General features: G+C 34.8%; 1 protein-coding gene across 2 annotated transcripts in view; it reads left to right on the top strand.

The window, feature by feature from the left end:
- Nucleotides 1-17,695, top strand: part of BRINP3 (BMP/retinoic acid inducible neural specific 3) — a gene marked incomplete at both ends in the record, with an annotated part of 193,076 nt that overhangs the window by 97,124 nt on the left and 78,257 nt on the right. The window contains one exon of one of the 2 annotated variants that reach the window (XM_084290811.1): nucleotides 7,730-7,920. The exons of the other annotated variant lie outside the window; for it this stretch is intronic. Within the exon in view, the coding sequence (XP_084146937.1) occupies nucleotides 7,730-7,920 (191 nt within the window). The remainder of the gene's footprint in view (nucleotides 1-7,729; nucleotides 7,921-17,695) is intronic. 2 annotated transcript variants of the gene reach the window in all.

Here is a 17,695-nt window from a genome sequence, read left to right as displayed (position 1 = left end):
TATTATTATATGTAAAGCTGATAAAAAATTTACTTGAATTTAATCCTTGACTTGCAAGCATATTTTACAAGCTATTTCACCAGTTCTTCACCGTTAGATGAACAGTTCATATAAAATATATTCCAGTTCAGTAGACTTTGCACACTTACCTGTTCTTGCTGTTTATTTATTTATTTTTTCTAATTTGCAACTTATCACTAGTAAGTGCATTTTTTCATAACATTACTATATACTGTTTGGTGATTGAATGGAGGCAAAAGGTAAATAAGAGTAAGTCACAAAAAGCTGTTACTTTTGTGCAAACACCTTTTCAGGAATAAAGGTGTAGCTAAATATGTGAACAATGAGACATTGAATTAATGTTCACAAGTGTGTTTGGAAGTATATCACAAACTGTGGATAAAAGGCAAACAAAAACACAAAGACAAAATACAGAAATAGTTCCCACTAGTAGAGGGAGATAGTATGAGGGAAAGTAATCTGACTGACTATGCATAGAAAAATAAATAATTTTTAATATATTAGGGGTATATAACATATCTAATTTTTATTAAAATTTGTTCGTATTTGTTCGTGGATTTCTATATACTTCATAAGTTAAATTTCTGTATATTTCATTTGCATAATGCAAGAAGATAGTGAAGCTGGTACAAATGAATTCAAGTTTTGGAAGCAGAATTTCAAGTACTAGGAAACTGATAAGGTGAAAATGGCATACAAAGGGAAGAAATATTACTAGGATGTTTCAAAATAATGGTATATTAAGGTAAGAAATAATCCTGATGATATTGCTTAATCATTATAAGATGAAAGTTGGTCTAAATATAAGAAATAATATAGAAGATATATATATATATCCAACATTTCTGCTTTGATATTGGAAAAATAATATGGTTAATGAAGAAATACAGTATTTTTGCATTTCTCATTTTAGCAATGAGAAAATGGTTTAAAAGTACTTTCATATATCTCAAAATTTATTTTTCTTTTTAATCAGCAATTCTTGATAATTGGCAATTTTAAGAAACACAGATATGATACATTCTATACTAACACACTCAGCTTCTTCTTTTAGACAAAAGATGTTATATTTATATTCCCCATGTTACAGTGTTTGTCCCTATTATCATGTTTCTATATGTAGGTAGGTATTTTTAGAAGGCTGCTCAGACAATGTGTCAGTAATTCCTTTCTCTTTCACTTTGAATAGTAGAAAACCACTGTAACAAACATTTAATGAAAGTTGTGGCAGACTCTCCACCACTTAACTGATTTTAATTAGCATGGAAAGTTTCATGACCTGTGCCAGTGAGGGGGATTTTTTCACCTGAAAATCTGTGAATACTGCAGCCTTGGGCATTACCCGATTCTGTTCATATGGGGATGAAGTTTCTGCTTAAAAGCCAATTCTTCAGTGTTTTAACTCCAGTGTTTAGAGAATGTTTTCCATATTTACATGTTACAGAATTTGCATATTTACTGTTGCAGAATGGTGTGTGGGTGTGTGGGTAGTAGCTGCAAGGTAATGCAATATTGCTGTTATGGGATCCTCCTTTAAAAACATCTGTAAGATGTGGTGCAGTTGGGTTCAAAGAGCATAGATGTCCTGGTTTCAGTTAGAACAGAATTAATTTTCTTCCTAGTAGCTGGTGGAATGCTGTGTTTTGGCTTAGGATGAGAAGAGTGCTGATAACACCCCGATGTTTTAATTGTTGCAGAGCAGTGCTTATACCAAGCCAAGGACATCTCAGCCTTTTGCTCTGTCCTGCCAACAGGCAGGCTGGGGGTGCGGTAAGAGCTGGGAGGGGACAGACCCAGGACAGGTGACCCAAACTAGCCAAAGGGGTATTCCATACCATCTGACGTCATGCTAAACAATATATAGGGGTGGCTAGCCGGGGGGAGGGGGCCGGACTGCTCGGGGTTAGGCTGGGCATCGGTCAGCGGGTGGTGAGCAATTGCATTGTGCATCACTTGTTTGTACATATTATTATTAGTAGTACTATTATCACCATTGTATTATTATTATTATTATTATTATTATTATTAATTATTATTATTATTATTATTTTATTATTGTTGTTATTATTATTTTCCTGTCTTATTAAACTGTCTTTATCTCAACTCACGGGCTTCGCTTTCCATTTCTCTCCCCCGTCCCAGAGAGGGAGGGGGAGGGTGAGCGAACGGCTGCGTGGTGTTTAGCTGCCGGACAGGTTAAACCACGACAATAACTACAACCCACTCTGAGCCCGTCTCCTGTGTTGGAATTAGGCTGTGTACAAGTTTTCTTAACAGTTAAAGCCATCTAAAAATAGCATTTGCAGAAAACGGGATACAGGGAGTGTGGTTGACAGTGTTACAACTCCTGTCGAAACCAGACTGTTGAACCCAGCTTTGGTTCATGTCTCTGCAGCTCACAGTTTACATGAGCCCCAGTGTATGATCAGTGCATGATTAGTGTATGATACAACTTATAAACATTATAATGTCTGGTTGACCTTTTTCCTCTGAGGATTACTATGGCAGTCATTTCATTTTACATCATGTTGGTCTTATTTAAGTTATGGCCTCAGGCATTAAGAAATCTTAAGTTTTGCAAAATTAAGTCATGCAAAGAAAGGAGGTGGAGAAAAACACCATATATTCTCCCATTGAACTGTTCTGCCAACAGATTAACTTTCAGCTGCTTGGGAAAAATTGGCTTCAAAATCCTGCTGTCATTCCAGCCCATTTGAAGCAGTTACCTTTTCACCAGCCAAAAGTGGAGCTGTGTCATTTAGAAGACATTAAGAGCACAGAGAATGGAGAGCAGAGTTCTGTAATATTAAAATGATCTGATGTTCATTCTCCAAGCAGGCTTTCCAAACTATGCAACACTACTCTTTATTAATATTTATGCTTCCTGGCACTAATGCTGTTTTATGGAACACCTAAGTTACTTATAACGACGCCTAACACTTCAAATTTTATCTGGGCTCCGCTTGGGTATGGTTGACCTTAGAAAAGAGTGTTATGTTTAAGAAGAATCCATTAGACTCATAATAAATCTAATAAATCTATTAATTAATTATGTGGAATAGCAGAGATTATACGACCATTTCAAATCTTCTACACACACTACAATTTTAGAGTACAATGGCATTTTTTATTTCCTTCAACTAGATGTTTTATCGAGACCTTTCCCTATATCTCCCCATACTGTATAATTTAAAATGTGTCAAAATGAATGCAACAGTAAAAAGAAATGTATAATTTATATATAAATTTGAAATAAAATAACAATGGCTTGAAATTCAAAAGAGGCAAACAGCAGGCAAAAAACAGAGGCAAAAGAGCAGGCAAACAAGGCAAAAACCCTTGTTTGCCTGCTGCCCTAGAATTACTTTCAGATCCACATGTAATTTTAACTTTTTTCAAGATGAAAACGTGTTCACATCTACTCTATAAAGAGGTACATCATGTCAGAACAGTATTTGATTGAGCATCACTCTTTATGACATAGTGTAGCAAAACAAAAAAGAAATAAATGTGTATATATATATATATATACACACACACATATATCTAAGCAGAGCTTTGTAAAATTTTATGTTATTTTTACCCTGTCCTGGCTACATGACTTCGACCTAACCTTCTCTAAATGGAGCAAATGGCAGGAGACCCCATTCAGGAAACAGGCTGTGGCATGCATGCAGTACAGCTGGTCAGAATTGGCACTAATAGGCTTCAGATCTCTTGCATATGTGTTAACCAACCAGCAAGGGAACAGATTTTTGGTAGGACATACAAATCTGTGGGTCTGTTATGTAGGAACAGAGAATGCTGCTCATGGCTTCTGGTGCTGCTTATGACAATAATGCATTTCTATTATACCCTTTATCCTGGGAGCTGGACTTATTTATTTCTTTATATAAGCCCTTCCTCTTGTGTAAGCTCAGGAACTCAAAGCCACTGTCCTTCCCAATAACTGCCCTGAGCAATAAAGCACTATATCCAATGGTTAACATATTGTTCAGGCTGGAAATAGATCGGAAGCATAGCTGTTACCACATGTTATTAAATCTTAGCTTCCTGACAGCACTGAGACAGCTGCTAGTCTCGGATCTTATACATTAGAAGAAGAGGAAGAGGAGGAAAGAATAAACTTCTAGTAACGCCACTGTTTATGTTCAAGGAGTAATTGGTTTTCTTGACCAGCAGCCAGCGCTGATGCTATGCTGTTCTGTGGGCGGTATTCTTCTGGTAAATGGTATTCCAGTGACTATGGAAGGTGGTATTTTCTCTCCTAAGAAGGTTCATTAACTCTGTCTGCCTTTGGCAGTGAACAGGAACATTATTTCCAAAGGAGAATATCACACAGTGGGTAGAAAAATCATTTGAGGGCTGGAGAGTTTGTGTTAGAAAGAACGACTGTAAGAGGAATGGGTAAATAAAAGTTGAGCTTTACTGTATGATAAGAAGAGGGAGAGGGAAATAGATCTTCATCTGTCATGGTTCCAAAACACATGACTTAAGAAAGACTTCAGGAAAAGTTGTACGCTGGTTAGTAAGTTTTTTAAAAGCTTCATCTCAGCCTTACAGAGTCACAAAAATGTTATATTAAACAAATAAACAAACAAAGAACAAAAAAGCAGATCCATATTCTACCCTCTCAGTTTCCACAGCAGTGAATTTGAAAAGAAGATTAATTGGAGTGCTAATAATTATTTCTATTGATATGCTCAAAATAAAAACAAACCTAAATTTTACAAAATCATTAGCCTAGGTCCTCTCTCTGAAATAGCATAAGATATGGAAAAACAATCTTTGCTTCCACAGCAAAAACTGTGGAAGGGAGGTTCTCTAAATCAAGTCTGATTAATTAAGCCAAATAAATTTCTCACAGTGCTAGAATAACTCAGTCCCTAAATTCAGTAAACAAAGGACTTTTAGTAGAACAAGAGGACCTGAACTTGGAAATACTTCTGAATTTAGTATGGATGAGACCACCATTTCTAGCTTTACTCCTCCAAAAAATAATTTTCCATCTTTTGAAGAAGAGCTGGAATGGTAAGAATGAATTACCATCTAAAACTACAGTTCAGGAAGAAACGCAAAAGGCAGCTGTTGACCTAGTTAGTCCAAGGTTAAGAGATGATTCAGACAAGAGCTGTAATTAGTTACATAGAACGTGAGTAGTATTTAGAAGAGCCTTTAATCTACCTGACATGAATTAAAATCTCTAAGATTTGGAAAGTAATGTTGTCAAGGTTTAATCTGAAAATGAAATGGTCTCTCTGAATACAGAAAGTGTTCAGATTGTCAAGAAACTCTGATAAATCTTCAACATCAGTTTTTAACTCAGGATTGAGATGTTTTTCTGAGAGACAGTTTCTTCTTCAGTCACAAACTTACTGACATAGATAGCAAGAGCCATTTAGTGATACTCTTCTGGATGCAATAAAAAATAAATATGCATGGATTATGGTCATCTTCACTTCTAAGAAGCTCTGACAGCAATAAGAGAATGAACAGCAGTAGCAAACTAGCTTTTATAAGAATTGTAACTTTTCCATTATCCTTGTGTTTATACTTCAGCTTTGATACAGAGAATTAGTCAGATAGCAAGTTAAGAAGAAAAGATTTAATCTAGTTATAAAATGTATTTTATATGAATGGTTTATATTACAAAGCTTAAATTTTTATCTCACTGTCAAAGCACTTCTGTCTTGATGGTCTGTTCACCAACTGTAATTGAGCTATATTTCTGATGTATTGAAATGAAGAAAAAAAGAAAGAAAAAAATGAAAACAACTTCAAATATGTCCAAAAAGCATAGAATTTAAATAATAATAATAATAATAATAATAAATAAAAACACACACTGCTTTCCTTATTTCTTTTTTTTTTCTTTCACTTGAATAGTACATTTACAACCCAGGGTATGTTACTGTATTTAGTGCTTGTATTATTGTGGTCACTGTGACCAACCAATACCTTTTCATTTTAGAGTGAAAATGAAAGTATTTGTGCTTCATTTTCCTCATCACTTTCTAATATGCAGTAGTTCCATAAAGGTTAAAAGAATATATTATTACTTTTCTAGATTCATAAAAGGAAAATAAATTTGTGAGATTAAAACTTTTACAAATGGCAAATGAATTAAAAAACAAACAAAACATAACCAAAACAAAACAAAACAAAACAATCAACCATCTATAAAATAACAATTTTCAGATACTAATTTAGGCATATGGAAAATATACAGAGTCTTTAAGAAACAGTGGGCATCTGATTAGTCCTGTGTTCTTGAGTGGTAAATTACATTAAAGATCAACTAAGTTACATAATACTCATTCTACTATAATTCTGCCAATTTATTTTTGAGAAAAAAATCATCTGCAAGAATGCATCTGAGAGGGAAGGCAGTTCACTGAAGCTGCACCAAATTGTCATCTATCATGTGCATGTCTAAGCTACCCTGGGGACAAGGCAATTTGGATCTTCAAGAGAAGTAGGAGGTTGCTAGAAAGAAGGACTATAAAAATGTATTAATTTGGGTTCTACTCATAGACTTGGACTTAAAAGTATTGAAAACAGAAAAAAAATAGTGTTTATGTATTATACAGCTCATACTACTCATTCAGCCCCATGAAACTGTTTTGTTTCAAATATCACACAAATGTTATATGTTAGCTACAACCGTGATTTTTGTGTTTTGCATTAATTTTGAAAATGAATGTTTTATTATATTTAGCTGGGACCTTCAGTAGGGTCTTTCAAGCTCGCTAATCTATTTGATTTTTTACAACCTTATCTGAGGGCAAATCTTAATTGACAGAGGACTTGGAAAAGCTAAACAACAGTCCAAAGGTTGTCTTGGACTTAATGCTTACAACATTCGAGTCTGTAACCAAAGTCGCTGTTGGTGTATCTCGGAAAAGCAAAGTTGCTGCAGACATTCAGTGTCTTGTCTAGATTTTGAGAGCAATGGTAAAAACTGTACCTGGTATCTTAATTGGTATGTAAATGGATAAAAGATGTGTTTATTACCGTGTAATTGATCTGTGGTTTTCCCTGTTCTCAGTGATGTATTTTGCAGGGAGGCAGGGGACAAGTCTATGAATTAATTTTTATCCCTCCTACAATTGAAAAGTGATCTGTTTTAGGAATCAGACATACTACCTGTATATTTCTTCAAAATGAAGACTAAAACTACAGAAAACTTTGGAAACATCATAGTAAAGTAAAATGTGGTGTGATAATGTATGTTGCTCAAATTAGCTAGCTATGTACCTAAGTGGCTTATTATCAAAAAGCAAATAACATGGGCCATTTCTTGAAATATTTTTAAAAGTTGCCTTATGTTAATGAAACTATTTATTTCTTTTGTTTCAAAGTTTGAAAAATTATTAGTAGACTTTCAGTTCCTAACATATCTATTTGTTCAAGGCTGTATTCATATCAGAGACTAAACATAAACAATAAGAACAGCAGCATCCCCAATTGTTTTATTTATTTATTTATTTTTTCTGGACAGTTATTTTGTAATGGAATACTCCCTGCAATTCCAATAAATAACACTTATTGCTTGTCCTATGCCTATGATACATGACAGTGTCACTGTCAAGGCCTGCTGTAATACCCAGCTTGTTGCCCCCAGCTAGTCAACAGAGCAGAGTAGTTTGCAAATTAAGACATTTGTCTGAATGACATATTTCTGAATGAGAATCACTTTACTTTGCAGAGAGTTTGGCCGCTGGAAAGTAAACAATCTTGCTGTTGAAAGAAGAAATTTCCTTGGCTCCCCGCTGCCACTTGCCCCTGAATTCTTCCGTAACATAAGGCTACTAGGACGCCGCCCAACACTTCAACAGATCACAGAAAACCTTATCAAGAAGTATGGGACACACTTCCTACTATCGGCTACCTTGGGAGGTAGGGTTAATGCTTGGAAATATGGTGCATATGACTGAACTAAAAGCATTGGTCAACTGATTTCCTTGTAAAACTGTGGTGTTCTCTGTTCCCAGAGCAGCTAAACTGAGCCACTATGCCTCGGTTAGATTTTACAGAACAGGAACAGGTTTTGTCTTCCAGCCTTATGGCTCCTTCTTCTGCTGATAATAAACTTTGTTTTATTAATTCTTTGTAAACAATTTTAAGGACAATAAGAAAAGAATGCCCATTGCTAAGAGTGACGTACTTAGGCCTGAGTTCCTGGTGTGCATGATCCTGGTCCTTTGGGGATGTTGGTCTGAACTGAGAAGTCATTGAGCGACAGTTTTCAGTAAGAGGACCCTAAAACAATCTGACACAATAACAAATTACACAGGTGTCTGGCTCCATTACAGGACTGCAGAGATAAAGCAACAAACCCAGTAACAGTTGTTTCCAACAAATCTTTTCACCTAGGAGACTTTTAAATGACTTTGACTGCTTGGAAGTCCATATATTGCCAGTCTACCCTTTTTAGGACCACTCTCCACTTAACCAGTGGGACTAAAAGTCTCAGAATGTGATGGAGAGGCTTTTCCATGCGATTAGTATTACCTTAATGGAAGCTGCATCTCTAAATCTCCATGGACTAATTTGGAAAGGGTAGCTAGATGTGTAATTGGGATCTGGTCATAAAATGGATTAAAGAAATCCAGTGAAGAGGCCTAATGTCCAAGGGAGAGCATAAATTGTTCCGAATAAAAGATAATTAGTGCCTGAGATTACCCATCGAGTCATCACAAAATGAACTGACATTTTAGAAATGCAGTTTTATCCCTTGGTGGGTGATTATATTAAAGATAATTCTAGTGATTGAGTATCCTTCCAACAGGACAGTCTTGTCAAAATCCTTTATTCACCTGAGGAATGGTTCTCTTTAACACATTTCATAACAGATTTCGAACCATATATTAAGGAAATGACAGCCTTCCTTTTCTCTTTTGGCTGATATCTGAGCTTTGTAGCAACTGAAATGGCTAACAGTAACTCTCTTTTGGAGAAGACTATTCTAGAAACAAGGTGAATTTCTGCCTTACTGGAGATATTAAAATAACAATACAGAACTAATTTCTATCATTATTTTCAAAACTAGTGCCTCTTCAGCAAATCCATCAATCTTTTGAAATTTAAGAATAAATTACATGTGTTGACCAGAAATTTGGAATAAAATTCCCAGATTATTTTTTTTTTAATTTGCTTCGTGTATTTCTTTCATACAAAAAGTACATATTTCAGAAATAAGCATATATTTTCTTATGTGTGTGGCACAGCTGAACAGTAAACCTAATTGCAGAAAAGAAATTAAATTTTTACCAAATATTTATGTACAATAATTAAAGATTTAGCTGCAACAGGTATGGTAATGCAAAGATTATGCAGTGGTAAAACAGTTATTTTTATTAGCTATTTTCTTATTATTAACTAACATAAATTTTGGTACAAACAGCCATATCATCAAATTCACTTTAAAGTTGAAATTGAACCTAACAACCTAAGAAAAACAGACTAACACAATTATAATTGTTATTTCAAAAGTACAAAGCACCAATATCACCCTGATCACAAAAGAGCTTCAGACTTAATGCCTTTTAGAAAGTATAGCCCTAAGTAAAAACTAAAACCTAAGGACAGGTCTTTAGAGAAAAAGACATTTGACAATTTCATCTTTACATTAAATTTGATCCACAAACCCATAGGATTTCCTGCAGGGAATCCAGGGTAGGGTCCCCTTTTCTCCTCTCTCTTAATACCATCTCAGAAAGCCCCTAAAATGCAGTAGCTGCCATATACTTGCAAAAGTGTACTACTTACAAGGAGACAATGTTGACCTTAGGACTGTGCCTAAGCTTAATGTTTAAGGTTTTGATTTAAGTGCCTAGCCTTAAGTTTTAGGCATAATTTCAGACACACCTGCAGCCTTCCATTATCATTGGATGGGTGCTGAATACATTGAAAAATTCAATTATTAAAATAATTATGGGAAAATAGTAATTTCTAAGAGTGCTTTCATAAGGAGGCTAATAACCCTATACTTTTCTGTATGTGTTCATTCTTGTTTTGGGGCTAGATTGAATGGAAATTCCCAGAGATGCTTGTCCATATTTTAACATGTATGTCATCTATTTTATTTCAATAATGTAATCATACTTTTTCTTTAATTATGAGTTTTATTCTGAAAGCTTTGTCACCTATGCAGCTTCTAAAAAGCAGAAGACCAAACAGAGTGCACATATTTCTTTTATTTAATGAATTCCCAGTCATCTGTATTCATGGCCATAAAGGAAAAATTGGCAAATGAATGATCTTGTGGTAAGATTTGTGTGCCCTTGTGACCATTTGGCTTTCATGAATATCCCTTTCTGACTGTAAAGGGAACCCTTGCACATAGTTTGTGAGACATTCCCATGTCTTTATTCACAAACACAGAAATATACTCCTCAAGGGCATTCTGAAATGAGAATTTAGGGAAGTTCTATTTTCCGTGATGCCACGAGTTAATGTGGAAAAAGACATTTCTCACTGTTTCTCTATGAAATGGAAATTTTTATATGTTTATGACATAAGGAAAGTCAAATATCCATAATGAGCAGGTTCAAGTTGAACAATGGAAGAACATTTTGTAGTCCAGTGTTTGTACAGCCAAAGCCATGATTGAGCATTGGGTTCATGGATGAATCTACATGCTTGTGCATAGGAGTAACCTCTTCTTTTTCTGCATTGACTGTCTACAGCATCCAATTTGCAGACAAAGGGAGCTGTGGCTGCTCATTTTCTTTCAATTTTGCACAAAAATTGGGATGCTGTATTGGGCTGGGCCATCACTAGTAGGTGAGGCATTTTCCTCCACTCTTCTAGAGCGACACATGTCCTGCTTACTTTAGAAAGATTGCAAATTTACACAACCCATCCAAAAATGGCCGGGACTGTTTGACAGGAGAGGCAAGAGAGGATTCATACATGTAATCTGCATCCTAGAAGGTGAGAGAAGACTTTATTGGACAAATCCCTGAACATCTCATCTAATTAGAACTGCTTTAGGCTGTGTGACCTCCTGAACTTCCTTCCAGCCTAAATTATTCTCTGATTCCATTAAATGTAGTTCTGAATTCTTTACCAGCTTTCAACTAGCACTGCTGTTAAGCAGATTCTTCATCAAGTGAGAGACAACACACAATATTATTTTTCTCCCCCCCCTTTTTTTTTTCCTGCATTTATACTTAATGCTTTTGCTTGCCTACAGCACGGTGCAAGGAACGTCCATCCTTCTGAATAATATACAAAAGTATTAGCTGCCATAAGCCTTAATGGTTTACAACAAATAGGATGGAGCAGTGAGTTACAGAACTGAAAATTATTGTGAAGCCCAGCGCACCATCGTGGAATAAGTGTAGGAGGATGAAAATGTCATTGGATCCCACGTTTCACACTGTTCTTACATATGGATATCAAAGTTGCTTAGCAAACTGGGTAGATTTGATGATGAGGAAATTACAGCTAACTGACCCATTACGATGAAATTATAGGTCTTATTCCTGGCATTTGGGTGAAATGAGTCTGATTCTGGTGCTCTGCAAGAAGAAGACAGTGGGTCCTCTTACCATCTGGAACACCACAACTGCTCTTAAAAAAAAAAAACAAATTTGCAGAAGGTTGCCAAGCTTGTTACGAAATTAAAGCATTAGAGGTCAACTGGCTAAAGGGCAATTTCAAATGTTTGAGATTTTTGCTCCTATTGTCAGACAAGTGCTCAAAATGCTCATTACCAGACCATCAATGCATTCGCTTGTTTTGGTCAGGAAATATCTCTCATAACTCTGAAAGCTTTGAGATAAAAAAAAAATAATAATAAAATAGTTTCTCTTTACAACAATTTAAGAATATGAGCAAATCAGTTTAATTCCAACCTCCTGTTTTTGTCCTCTCCATTGTTTACAGTTATGCAAACATATTTGATATTCACACCTATACTATTCTGTGAACTGCAAAAAAGAAAGGGTCAGATTTTCCTTCCCTGATTGGTATTCCTCTTGAGTAATATATTACACTGCATATAGAGATGGGAGAGATTTTCAGTTGGTGAAAATCAGTGAATCTCAATGAACTCTAAAGTATTTACGATAATTTACACTAACTGCTGATATGACCTTTGCTTTCTGTGTCACTTCATTCAAGGTAAGGTACAAAGTATTGAAAAAAAAGTAAGAGAGAGTACAGTCTTAAGTAACTGATGTGATAAAGAACCTTGAAAATTTATTATTGGATATCCAAACCCCCCTAGAAATTTAATATAATGGATGCTAAGGGGAAGAAAAAAGCCCAACGATATATTCTCTTTTTTCTCTCTTCCTATCTGCTCAAGGAAGAAAATGATCAAATCATTTCACAGATGGTATATATGGAATTAATGTGCAGTTATTAAGTTGAACCACAGAAATGATGACACATCTGGCCTAGCATTAATTTATATAGTATTTGAAGCTGTGTACTTCCATCAGCATCTGCTTAGGTTTGGGAAACTAATCTGATGGTGTGTTCTGTAATTCATACAGGAATAGATTTTCTAGTGGTACTAAGCGATTTTTTATAACAATGGTTTTATATACATGTAATACTATATTGCATTACAGCTATTGTAACTGAGGTATTCTATTTAACAAGAAACATTTGAGAACTGCACAAAACAAAGACCTTTATATCTTTTTTAAGATACATCTACATGTATATTCATACATGTAAAAAGTACTTAAAAGTAGGTAACTGTATCTTCCAAGTAGGTAACTGTGGACAATGCTGAGATGTATCCAGCTCTGAGTTTTCTCTCTCTCTCTCTCTCTCTTTTTTTTTTTTTAAATATATTTTATTTTTTTTTTATTTTTTATTTTCATTTTTATCATTTCCTCATTTTCTGTAAGGAATTGATGAAAGATGCTTGAATCACTAGTTTTTCCTATCACTACCCAGTCTACACATGAAAATATAAAACATCAAGGAACGTGATCCTTTTGTCATTACAAAGTTGTAGGTACAAGAAAACAATCTCTAAATAATTGAAGCATAAAATAGGCTAAAAATTAAAAACATATGAAGATGTATTATTATGTGTAACAAAATACATTTACTCCAATATACATTTATATTATTGATTTATATATATTATTGAGTTACAGTTGTTATGGCATTATTCTATTCTACTATGCAAAAGATTATTTGCATTTTTTTAAATTTAGATAATTCGTGAATATATTAATAAGATACACACAAAATTATTTTCTGATATCTGAATGCCATTTATAAACTGCTGTTTAGGAGTCATATATAAATGGAAGGGTTATTTGTCTAGGTAAATTTCTACATACTTATTTTATTTCATTTCTTAAAAACAGCTCATAGAATATTTATCTCAACTCAGTCATTTAACTTATAAGTAAAAATCCTTCAAAATAAACCTAGAAAGAAAGAAATATATAGGCTAAGGTATAGGTATAATTCCTTATAATATAAGGTATAATTCCAAGGCTCACAGGGACATTAGTATATATTGTGCCAAGGTCAGTCTGTAGTGTGAATGTCAGTCCCCAGTCCCCAGCTGAATATCCGTATCAGTGGCAGCAGCTACATGGTAATAAAGCATCAGCATATGTCTTCTAATTTCTTGAACCAGTCATTGGATCATGTGAGGATTTTTTGTAAGGATGACCAAATGTTTTTATGCTATCTCTTTTAACCCTGAGAAAGTGAAGTAGACTGACTCTTGAATTTCGTGAAGTAGAGAGAATACTGCTTTTAGAGCCTACAGAAGACACAGTTGTATGGATCCAGTGCTGAATAACCACTTTTTCTTTGTATTCCCTGCCATAATCCATTTCAGTTTTTAAAATACATAACCTTGAATAGTTTTCTAAAACTACAGTTAATTTTTAGCTAAAGCCTGGATGTCTTTTTAGCCATTTTCAGACTATAACTAATTCATAAATAAATAAATAAATAAATAAATACATTCATGTTTCAAGTGTGACAGAAGAGTTTCTTTAGGCATGGGTTTAATTTTTCCTAAATAAATTTAAAATTCAAGTTGTCTCCCAGTAATTAAACATGAATCAATGGTGTTACTTTACAAAGCCAACAGTTCTGGGTGCAAAAGGGAATCCTGTTACAACTCTCCAGATACATGGTAGAGTCCAAGTAACAAAGTATGGTGGAGGTCTTTGTTTTTCAGTCCACTTTAATGTTTTATCTAGCAATTGTTATATCAGCGCTGTAAGATTAAATACTTCCTGAATATGCGAAATGCCTTTTGAACATCAAATACTTTTGAAATGTATCTGATTTCACCACAGTGCCTGAGAATATTAGTGATGAATTAGTTTGGCATGCCATTCAAGAATGATGCAGAGATTTTTGAGGAGAAAGAGCTTCCTTCATTTTTACATCAAAGGCCCCTTCACTCAAGCTGTGTGCCTTCGCTCAACCTTGGGAAATGTAATCTGATGTGATCTAAATCAAAACAAACATGCAAAATTATTTCAATCCAGTTATAGAAACAAAACATATCTGTTATGGAGCAGGGACAGAGACTACAGGGCTGGGGATGAGCGTAGGATGCTGGCAGGGGATCCTGCCTGCCAAAACGCACCCACTGGCAACTTCTGCAGCAAGTATGGGGTCAAACAATACCATGAGGATAGGATGATGTGATAGCTGTGAAGAGATTCAAAGGTTATTTTTCTTGACATTTTCTAATGAAAACAAAACAAAGCAACATACAACACTGTTCTTTTTCAAGGTTCTTTTTGGAAATGGGAGGATTTTTATCACTACTCTGATCTTCACCCCCTGAAGAGCAACTGTTTCTGATGGGAGAAAAACAAACAGAGTCTCTTTTAATAATAAAGCTTATCAGCATTCTGTTGAAATATGATTTTGATGGAAACAGCCTCACTGGCCCTACTAATCTCTAACACAGATCAATCGAAAGGACTCTCTGAGTTTAAACCAGAAGTTTATTCACTGCCCAGTGAAACACAAAGAACCTCTTTTTTTTTTTTTTTTCTTTTTTTTTTTTTTTCCCCTTCTACTGTCCAGATTTTCAGTGGAAAGCTGATTGAGCTTCCAATATTCACTTTAATCTAAATACATTAGTTGAGACACCTGGAAAAAAGAAAAAAAGCAAATGAAATCTAATGAAAAATTACACCTTTTTTGCATTGCCTGTACTGACCTCTGATTTAGTGTTTACTGCCTGTGAGTTGTGGTATTGTCTGTTCTGATACAGCTGTGTCTTTAAAGTGCCACAAAAAACTGCACAAAGCCCATGGCCCCGTGCTCCCATCTCAGCTCACTCCATTGCTCTTCATTTCAGAAAGGCGTTTCATATTGTGACTAGTGTCACAGGGCAACTTTTGAAAAGGCAGGTTTTATTTCATAGGCATAACTGAAAGCCAACAGTGCTGGAACCTAGAGCAGATTTTGATGGCAAATTTCTCTCAAGGCACCAGCCATGAGACTTTTCTGTGCTTCTCCATCCCTCTGCTCACTGCAGGAAGGGTGGCAACATCCCAGTGTGGGTAGTGGCCCATCTGGCCACAAGACCTGCACCATCTCACATCAGGGTGGTGTGGCAAAATGTGGCACACACGCCTGTGCTCATAAAACATGCTTATGCCTCTCCTGCCAAATGAACCTAGTCTGCTTTGCAGGAGGTTTTGGCATCAATTAAATACAATGTGAATGCATGTCTATTTATTAGAGCAGACAGATTAGGTAACTGGATGGGGAAACCCTGTTACTTTTGGAGACTGTTTTGATTTCTGTTTTTTGGAGTTCAAGCAATTAAAACCTGCTTCAATGACTGCATGCACCAAAACAAACAAACAAACAAACAAACCACAATAAAATAAAACAAAACAAAACAAAACAAAACAAAACAAAAATTACCCAAAAAGAAACTACTGAAGGGGAAGCATAAACAGAGTGGCAAATAAAATGAGGTAGACTCCAGCTGGAATATTCTGGGCAGCAGCTTTCCCTTCCAGGATGAAATGAATATACTGGGCAAGCCAGGAAGGTTTAGTTAGATACGAGAATCCTGGATAACACAAGTTTTGCCTGTGTATGGGCTGAAGAGCCTGTCTGTCCTCTGAACTTGTGAGAGACTGTGAAACAGTATAAATTGATTAACATGAACACATTCCTCTTTCTCCAAACACAAATGAATTTTCTTCAAGCAGAAGTAGCTGTGTGTGTCAGCAGATGTGTTCTGCATAGAGACATGAGTTCTTCATTTAACATTGCTCACCACCAAAATTATCTCCTTTTAAATAAGATGTCATATTTTTGTCCTACACAGTATCCCTCTACAGCTATATTTGTTGGCACATAAGCCCATCTGAAATTGCCATCATTTCCCTTGAATGGGCAAAATGCCACCATAGCAGATGCATGAGCAATGAAACTAGAGTGAGTGGCAAGTCAGGCCATATCAGTGTAGTTTCCTTTCCAGGAGTGAGGAAACAGCATTCTGTGGAGCTGTTCAGCACATAAAATACAGGTATAATGATATTATTTATTGACTCTTGAGCAAATTAACACAGAAGAATGCTGCCTACCAAATAAAGGTTTGGAAAGTGAGAAAAGTGTTTTAGTAGTTACTTTCTACATAAGTTGCACAGAAGAAAATATTAGTCAATAAATTATTTTTCTATTTTATTTTCTGAAGAAAAGAGCTTTGTCTAAATAAAACACAAAGTGAATGAATTCTTGTTTAGCCTGAAATACAGGAAAAAAAACATCCACAATGTAAACAATTAATGTAGAATATTCCTTACAAATTTAACATTCCCAGTAACTCTTTACTTAAAATGTTTTTAAGAACCTGCTCAGTTAAATGAATGAGATTTTGCTTTGTTTTCTTTTTTAATTATCCGTTGGGAATTAAATTTTCTAAACTCAAGTATTTGCCCATGTCTATTTAGAGAGGATAGAACTGAGAAAACCACAACCTAAGATGCTGGAGCTTCTCTTTGCTTTTGGAAGAACAAATCTGCTTTAGAAGTTAGGAAAGTGTTACTTTTGTCCCCTCCGCACCCCCTGACCCTTTTTGTTTGTTTGTTTGTTTGCTTGCTTTTAAAGAAACTGATTAAGCTTCTGATTACATATTTTTTTATACTTTTTCATGATATGAATTTGGTTTAAGAGATCTGTTAAATCAGGTTTCAAGCATCTTATCATTGCTGAATTGATTACACAGCATAAACATATTGACAGTTTATAAAGGTTATAAGAAGGTATCATCTTTCTTTTTCTGAAATCAAATGAGATTTATATTTCAAAAGAAGGAAATAACAAAAAGACGCAAAAATTATTTTGATTTTATTTCATGTTAACATTAAATACTAAAAAAAAACAACGAAGGTATTGATCAACCTTGTATACAGACACATTTTTATATGATTAAGATTGAAAGTCTACATAATATTTATATATAAAAAGTTGGAATTAGTGTAGAAGATTTATCCCTGGTGTCACTGCTTTTTAGGTATAAATATGTTCAATTTTATTGTCACTATTCTTACAAGGCATTAAAAAAAAAAAAAAAAAAGGAAAAGAACAGTAATTCTCTGTTGATTTTTCAGAGATGTTTCATATGGAAAAAATAGAAAGTGTTGTTTTTTACTTTCATAAAGGTGGATAAATTCTCAGAAATGTCAGAGAGGGA

Source organism: Netta rufina, assembly GCF_964035555.1.
Source record: "Netta rufina genome assembly, chromosome: 8".
NCBI lineage: Eukaryota > Metazoa > Chordata > Aves > Anseriformes > Anatidae > Netta > Netta rufina.
This window is presented reverse-complemented; position numbering and strand designations above follow the sequence as displayed.